At 41.6% G+C, this 9,106-nt stretch overlaps 1 protein-coding gene across 6 annotated transcripts in view; it reads right to left on the reverse strand.

Moving 5' to 3' along the window:
• SPTAN1 (spectrin alpha, non-erythrocytic 1) overlaps nt 1-8,449 on the reverse strand; it is a 91,536-nt gene extending 83,087 nt beyond the window's left edge. For 3 of the 6 annotated variants that reach the window (XM_061603672.1, XM_061603673.1, XM_061603671.1), the window contains exon 1: nt 8,315-8,449. Coding sequence is in view for 2 of the 6 variants with exons in the window: in XM_061603674.1 (XP_061459658.1) it covers nt 3,837-3,869 (33 nt within the window). In the remaining 4 variants the exon portion in view is untranslated. Of the gene's footprint in view, nt 1-3,836; nt 3,888-8,314 lie in introns of all 6 variants that reach the window. The other 3 variants (XM_061603674.1, XM_061603670.1, XM_061603675.1) reach the window with 2 other exon arrangements.
• Between the last annotated feature and the right edge of the window lie 657 nt (nt 8,450-9,106).

Below are 9,106 nucleotides of genomic sequence, written 5' to 3' on the forward strand. Positions count from 1 at the left end.
AAAGCTGCAGACCTGAGGCTGTAATAGAACAAACGGAGACAAACAGTTTTACCACATTTTTTTAACCATTTGTCAAAATCTCCTACATGCATTATAAAAGACAGAATGCTAGGCATCTAACTGGGAATGCTGAACAAGGGATATTTTTAGACACTGCAGTGCAACAGTGATGATGTTAGTGACACCATTCACTGCAGAAAAGCTGTTGTAAATAGGTGGGTTAACTAGGCATTAAAATTAACTAGGCCAGGGCCACATCTTAAACAACTTTTTTACTACAGAGAAGCAATTTGTGTTGAGGAGAAACTTATGGTTCACATTGAAGGCCCATTGAGTCCAATATCCTGTTTCCCCAGTGGCCAGACAGATGCCTCTGGGATACTGACAATCCTCTCCCACTTGCGATTCCCAGCAATCGGCATTCAGAGGCATACTGTCCCCAACAGCGAAGGCAAAACATAGCCATTGTGCCTAGAAGCCACCGCCACATCTTTTAACACCATCAAAGTTGGGAGCTATCACTACCTCTTATGGGAGCTAACTCCACAGTTTTAACTATGCACTGCTTGAAGGTCTTTTTTGTCTGTCCAAATCTTACGAGTTTCGGTCTCCACTTTCTCCAAAATCTCATACACCTCTATCATATTTCCCCTTATTCCCCCTTTTTCCCTAAACTAAATGGCCTCAAACAGTGTAACCCTTTTTAGGACAGTTGCTCCAGCACCAACCCCCGCAATCATTTTAGTTGCCTTTTTCTGCACCTTTTCCAGATCTACACTATCCTCTTTGAGGTGCAGTATTCCAAGTGTGATCACACAATGGATTTATATAAAGGCATTACTGGCAGTTTTATTTTCGCTCCCTTTCCTAATAATCCTTTACATGGAATTTATCTTCCCAACATGGACACTGCCACATGCTGGGTCAATGTTTTCATCAAAATATCCAACACAATCACAAGATTTCTTTCCTGGCCAGTCACCACAAGCTCACGCAGCAGCATTGACCCCATCAGTACATAACTCACATGCCACCCTTTTGTGGAAAATGCAGAGTCATCTGTATTGCATAGATGACTCTGCAAACACGTTTTGGAAAACTAATGACGTTTGCTTCAATGACAGTGAACATGCTTCCTAGAATAATAGAATCATAGAATAGTAGAGTTGGAAGGGGCCTATAAGGCCATCAAGTCCAACCCCCTGCAGAATGCAGGAATCCAAATCAAGGCATTCCCGACAGATGGCTGTCCAGCTGCCTCTTGAATGCCTCCAGTGTCGGACAGCCCACTACCTCTCTAGGTCATTGGTTCCATTGTCGTATAGCTCTAACAGTTAGGAAGTTTTTCCTGATGTCCAGTCGAAATCTGGCTTCCTGCAACTTGAACCCATAATTCCATGTCCTGCACTCTGGGACGATCGAGAAGAGATCCCGGCCCTCCTCTATGTGACAACCTTTCATGTACTTGAAGAGTGCTATCATATCTCCCCTCACTCTTCTCTTTTCCAGGCTAAACATGCCCAGTACTTTCAGTCTCTCCTCATAGGACTTTGTTTCCAGTCCCCTGATCATCTTTGTTGCCCTCCTCTGAACCTGTTCCAGTTTGTCTGCATCCTTCTTGAAGTGCGGAGACCAGAACTGGACACAGTATTCAAGATGAGGCCTAACCAGTGCTGAATAGAGGTTAAAAGCATCATGTGCAAATTAGGCCTTGTTCAGCATTCATATATAATGTATTTGGGGATTTAAAAATTGATTGTGCATCCTGTAGCATGAGGCCAGCAAATTCAAGGCAAATTAAGTATATAGCTATCTGCTGAACAATGTACCAAAATGTTTAATGTTTTTATTGTATGGTGGGTTTTTTTAACTTGTAAACCACTTTGATGTCTTTAACGAAATAGCAGTATACATATTTATAAATAAATAAAAACAATTGTTAACGAAGAGCACAAAGAGACATACTATGCCAGTCTCTGAAATGTAAAGGCTGAAATTCTCCACCCATCCCATCCATCATTATGGGAGACATTTCACTAGTTTAAATATAAAGCACACTGCAGAAACAGACATCTATTAACTAACCTGCACCCCAAAAAGCCCTAAACTGTAATATCCGCATGCAGTTTCTTCTGCATGCATCAGAACATTCCTCAATATTTCAGGAAAGCAATGAGCCATCTTAATTTGTTAACTCCCCACTATCACCACCAAATTTATGCCTAGCGCTTGGGTGTTAAATACATTAAAGTTGCTGTCAACAACAAATGATAAAGTCTAGCTTTTAAAGGAGAAGTGGAGCTAGGACTAAGTGACTTGTGGAACACTGAAGGAAATTCCCTTTGCAGAAATAATGCGGTAAATAATGCGGTAACACTGAAGTCTGTGCAGTCCGTAACCTCCAGTTCCAGGCTTAATTTCAAGATTTTTTAGATGCCTTTACCATAACATCTATCACTGCTTCAGATTATGGCATTTTAAGAGTTCTTCCTGCAATTCACAAAATGGAATCTGTCAGCTAAGCATGGAATGCCTGCTTTAATGCCCTACAGTCTCGGCAAGAAGAAAGGTCAGGCTTTTTTCCTTGGAAACCACTGCCGTATGCAAGGAGAAACAAGCAAATGATACAGACAAGTAGACTCCCCCCCCCCAAAAAAAAACCCACTTGGCTTTTGTCACATTAAAACCCAGCCTTTTATAGTCATGTATTGCAGCCATTTTGTTGAGAAACTTAAAGATGCACAGTTCAAAGTTATCCAGGAAGGATTACATTCTTTGGCTGTAAGAAGTACAAAATGAACTGAACTTGGTGCAATAAACATAATCACCATTTTAGGACAATGATCTTCACCCAATGGCTTGAATTTTCAAACAAAACAAGGTAAAATTAAGCATTTGCAGCTCACTGAAACTAAGTAGGATATTTAAATGGAATGAACTGCATAAAACAGCTATTATTTGATGGCTGTGGTTAATTGGCAACTCTAAACACTAGTCATGCATAATTTAGAAACCATAGAATTTGAAGGGATTATTCTCTAAATTCTCAAACTTAATCTCCTAGGCATTATTTTGCTACCATCAGTTTGCACAAATATGGAAAGTAGCTTACAATTATCTTGGAATTATGGGAGTATTACCCTCCTCTTCCTGACACAAATTCTGTGAAAATGACCTAATTAATTTTACCACACTGAACTGAAACAGGAGAAAGTACAACCACCACTAGGGTAGCTGCAATAATACAGTAACTGCAATCCAAAAACAACGAATGTCACAGAAGCACTGCCATCTTGTCAATTTATGACAATTCAGATCAAAATGAGCATGAATATACTGCAATATGCTGGAGTAGAAGTTGCAGTGGGATTGTATGGCCAATTGTTTTAAAAGGCTGACAGCGCAATAATATACATGTCTCCACAGGAGTAAGCCAAAATGAGTTCAATGGGGTTACACCAAGGTAAATGTGTACAGAATTGTAACCTGAATCACTCTGAAAATTAAAGCTACACCAGCAGGCTATCAAATGAAAATATCATGCTATTCAAAAGTCCTAATAAAATATTTTAAATAAATAAATGCACACTGATCACACCATGCACCAGAGAGGGGGAAAAGTGAAATCCAAAATGTAAGATATTTCAGAAGTCATACATTACATAGAAAGCCATTATGATTAGTCTACTATCAGGTTACTTTCTCTCTCTCTATCTATTTGATATCGACACCCAAGCTCAGAAGAAAATCTGTGCAATGTTTCATGAATGCAAAAAGGCAAACAGCAAACACAAGAAGAATAGTGGTTGTATGATCACATGCATGTTGTAAAATACCTGGACTCTGACTTTACGAAACGATGACAACATGATGGTGGAATTCAGAGTCTAAAAGGGAGGAGCATACTGAGATAGCATTTCATTTCACTAGTTACAAATTAAGCACATAATAAAGTGCTTACTTTAGAAAAAGATACAATTTAGTCACAATACCTCCTCCCCGCCCCGCATTATCAACATGAAGTATTTTTACAGCTGTTCCTCTAACCTGTCACTTATTTTCAACTCATAGAAGTGACCAAGCATACTGAAAAGGAGCATCAGGAGCTTATCTAGGTTGCAAATTATGCCTGTCTTTCAAAAATACACATGTAAGCAAGTTCTATATGCTACTTCCCCAGGCACAAAGTCCACAGAGTTTAGGCTTAATAAATGCAAAAGGGATGTAAACATTCTGGGTGCAAACACTTAAATATTAAAATTTCCTTGTGTATAATATATTCCATCTCCTACTTGTAGGTATATGCAAATTGACAGCTATGTTTAAGTCTGCAAGCCTATGCGAGTTTACCTGGGAGTAAGCCTCACTGAAAATAATGTGGCCTACTTCCAAGTAAATGCACATAGGATTTGGTTTGCAAGTTACCAGAGACAAAACTAACAGCAATTCACTGCATCTGCTCACTACACTCCATGTTGCTTCAGGTGAAGAACTGAATGACTTCATTTGCTTCCTCAAGCTTAATGACATGAGATAGCTTAATATATTATAAATCACTTATTATAACAAAGCACTGGTCTACTACTTTGCTTGATCTTTGCTAGCCATAGGATCCTGGAACTGAACTGTATTTGGCAATCAGCCTCAGACCATCGGCAGTTTGCTCCACCCTGTTATCTTGGAAGTGGTTCCAGCAGGGAGAAAGAACATTACAACTATTACAAGAGGAAAAAAACGATCTTGTCTTAAATGAGCAAGCATATTTTCTCCTTCTCAATGTGCAGCAAAATAACAGAACACCCTTTGGAAAAGGGAAGAAATTGGGTTAAATTACAAGGCATAGTTTAAAGAATGATTTCTTGAAGAAAGGCAATTTCAAGATTCAAGATAGATTCAGTAAGCACTTTGAAGACTGACAAGTGAATTTTTGTTGTTACTTCACTACTGTGAAGGCCAGCTTGTTAAAATAAGACAATTCCATTGAAATAGACAGCATGCAACTGCTGCATTTTCATCTGTTCCATTTTTTGCCTCAAACTATTATTTCTGTTAATTCATTTATGGCTTCTTACCAATTCTGCAGAAATGTTCTTCCCCACCCCACACAAATTAATCAGAAGACACACAGAATCTTAAACAATTGTGTTTGTGTGGAAACTATCAACCCCCATTTGTCCATTTCAGAAAAGTATCATGCAAAAGCTAAATAAGATCGGAGTGGAAATAGCTCCATGTTTGAGAGGAAAAAATTTGCAAAATGACTATAAGATACAGCTGCAAAATCTGTGAGGCTGTTACAGTGACAAAATAATTCTAATAGAATCATTAAAACAAAATACTCCTCCCCCCAAAAAACCTTCCCTGTCTATTTTGGTATTCTGTGGATAAACATGTAAGTGGAAGGACAAAAATAGGCATCATAATAATTTTAAATGTATAAAGAATTCTGTCCTTTGTGATAAAGCAGTGGCACAGAAGAGGACAAAGGGCTGTTTATCTTGGAACAGAGGTAATTGCCCTGCATGTCTGTCTAAAAGCTCTCAAATTTGAGACGTTGCTATGTTTGGTAACCAACTCCATTGTTCTAAGCAATGTGAGAGCTTTACAACTTTTGTTTTAAATAACTAACCCAACATCTTTTTCTTTCTGCTAAGACAAGACCATGATATAGCTTAATTTTCAGTTACCTGAAAATCTTTGGAAATTTGCTTAGCTGGGAAACCCTTTTGTCTAGAAGCTATGGTGAAATCAGACACTATTCTGTATCTTCTGACCTTTGAGAGTGCTGAGAATAATAAACGCGAAAGGAAGACATTGCTGTAAAACGTAGGTTATGGGAGTTCTCAGTGTCCCTTCTGTGTTAGATTTCCCCCTTTCAAACCAGGAGAGTGATGACTTCAAGCTTGCTTCAAGGAAGGATAACCAACCTCCCCAGCCTTTTTTCTTTAAAGGGGTTGGGGGATTTGCTGTCACTGTTTATTTGTCCAGCATAGTTAATCAATCAAAGGCTCTAAAGGAAATTCCTCCTCCTGCAACCTGGGGCGGATCCTCCTCTTCTCTGCCCCCCCCATACAATGTCAGCTCCACCATCCCTTCCAAGAGCGGAAGGAATAACCAGCTCATCAGAGCCAGGAAAGCAATGCAACAACAGCCACCCCACCCAGGGCTTCTCCACCCTCATCCCCTTCCAAACAGCCAAGCCTAGTGAATCAGGATTTGGAAAAGAGATGCTGCTATTAACTACACATTAATATGATTTTTTTTAATGCAGACTAATGTGTGAATCTTTGCAAATGTATAGATGTCATGTAGAGACAGCAGCCACAAATATGAGGCTGTTACCACTCGTGCAGTATAACCACTTATTAAAGGCAAGGACTTGAGTATCACACTCGGATTAACCTAGAATAACTAACATCCCCTCATTTTGCACTGATAACTGATAAATTACTAATGAGGATCAGAATTACCATATTCAAGTCCATACAAGATGAGAATTGCCACGTTAAATGTGTTTTTCTATGGAAAAAAAAATCTGAAGATTTACAGTGCAATCCTATATGTGCCTATACAGAAATAGGTCCCACAGAGTTTAATCATACTTACTCCCAGTGTGTTTAGGACTGCAGTCTTTACATGAGAACTATCCAAAAGTTCTCTAGAGCACTCCAGTAGTATCTCTGATGCTTACCACAGAGCCCTGTGCCCTTTAATGGGGGAGGGGAGATGGGGTCTAAGGACTTCCCAGATGCCCACAGGGTCCCTCCCTTCACTGAAATTGGATTTGAAATAAACATTCCATTGTAGCCAATAGAATAGGCTGCTATGGTGTGTTTGGTGAAATTTGTGAGCAAGCAATGACAGATCCCAAAACCCTGAGGAGAGCTGACAGTTCCAAGGTTAGAAGAAAATCTACTGGTAACCCTGCAGAAGCTTAAATGAATCTTGGAGTGTGTGACACTAATAAACGAGAGAAGTGTGGCAGAGTGAAGCAACTGCGTGAGTGTTCAAACATGGCAGGGGTGGGTGGGGGTGGAATACTTCAAGTTCCTAAGCAGCAGCAACCATATTTTTAGGCATCCAGGTGTCCAAAATCTTTCCAGTGCTGCATCCAACTCATTTGGAAATGCAACTTCTGAAACAACTGTTTATCACAATATTCCAGGTTGTCATCTGTCTTTTTAAATCAGAATTTTGTTTTGGACTACCCTGCTCTACCTCAGTAATAGTCAACAGGGTTTTTACATGGAAAATTAGGAAACAAACAAATCACCAACAACAAAAACAAACACTGTCACTTTGAAAATGTGGATATATATTGATGAGAAGACACCCCCCCTCTGCTACCTGGGGTGCTTTCTATTCAGCAAACAATAACATTTGTTTAGTGACATTTAATAGGAAATATAAATACACAAAAATTTGAATGAATGCAAATTTTCCCACATTTCCACTGCTTGTTCTGTATCTTCTAGCCAAATAATAAGATTCTTTCAAAAAAATACTTTGGATTGCTTCCCCCACACACTCACTAGGTGTTACAGGTGTGTGCCTCTCAACAGCACAAAAGCTCTGTACATGTTTATGCAAACTGAGTTCAACAGAGGGCTCACAAAGAAGCCTGTGGCCTGTCTGCTCAGAAGCGAGCCAGTCCCGCTTTCTAAAACAGGGCTTACTCTCAGGTGCATTACAGAGCTGCTGCCGCACAACCTCATCCGACCCTCGCTTTGCTCAAAAGCAAACCTCCACCAGGTAAGCAAGCCCAGGACGGCAGTTGTGCAAAACCCATCCAAAGTGTGCTCACTCAGGAAGTCAAACTCACTAAGTGCAATGGGTTTTTCTGGACTCCTACTGGGGAAAAGGGTGGGATATAGATCAATCAATAAATAAATAAATAAATAATTGGGGCGTGCGTGTCATCCCCCCCCCTTTCTGCATTCAAGAGCAGCCAAAACAACCTTAAATCCAGGGATGGGATTTGTGGAGCCTGGAAGGCCTAGGCCTAGGCCTCCCCCATCACAGCTGGGTTAACGCACAGCAAGGGTTCCCACCCAGCCAGCAATAATACTGGAAAGGCGACAGTGATTTTTCCTCCGTCTCCCACATACCTATCCTACCTACCTACCTACCGAAAATGCAAAGGGTGCGCTTCCCGCAAGCGCCTCAAGAGGGCGCTGCCACAGCTCACCTTGCTGACCACCGCTCGCCTCAGCTACGCCCCCCTCCCGCTTCGCGGCCTTAAAAAACAAAAAGGCCTTCATTTTGAAGTGTCTCCGCTCCTCAGTGACTCCCCGCGGCCCCTTATTCTCCTCACCGGGTCTGTGCGAGGGGCCCGCGTGCCTCTTCCAATCCAGCCGAGCTCTGCTCCTTCCCGTCTCCTCCCGTCCCTCAGACACGGAATGTTCGCAGCCCGTGCCAACGCCCTATTTATAAGGGCGATGACGTCACCGCCGCAGAACCGAGCGGTGAGGGCTCGGGTGCCGACGGAAATAGCCGAAACAGGAAGGGGCAGGGCTGGAGCAGAGTGAGAACTAGGGAAGGAGGCCTCGCTCAACGTTCTCTTGTGTGCGAAGGCTTTTCTTTCCGACAAGCGACGGAAAGAGCCGAAGAGATTGCACTGCCGGCTATGGCCGAATGGTTCCGGAAAGGGACGAGTGAAGGTGACCCGCTCAAAGGGCTGGGTGTTTTTGCACCTGTATAATGGCAGGTGTGATATTAATTCTCTCACTTTCTCCTCCACACAGTCAGTCAATCAATCTTTCATTATGACGCAGCAAATACTGTCTTCCATCTACGTGGAGTCTCCCTTCTACACACCTCTAGAAGTCAAGCCCCAATGCAATGAAGGGGTCTGATTTCCAAGTTTAAAAGGCAGCAACCCCATGCACACTGACTTAGGAGTAAAACAGAACACAGTGGAGCTTGTTTCCAAGTCAACAGGCATACTGTCAAACTGCAGGAGTGGGGCACCTGTGGACCCTCTAGGTCAGGTCACCAGTGTTAGGTCCAAACCCAACACGCAAGTCATCCTGTCAACCCCAACCTAACACCAGCAATTCACAGCCTTCATTCAGGTAGCCTGCAGCATGTCTGTAAAAATACAGCA

Source organism: Rhineura floridana, chromosome 20, assembly GCF_030035675.1.
Source record: "Rhineura floridana isolate rRhiFlo1 chromosome 20, rRhiFlo1.hap2, whole genome shotgun sequence".
Lineage (NCBI taxonomy): Eukaryota > Metazoa > Chordata > Lepidosauria > Squamata > Rhineuridae > Rhineura > Rhineura floridana.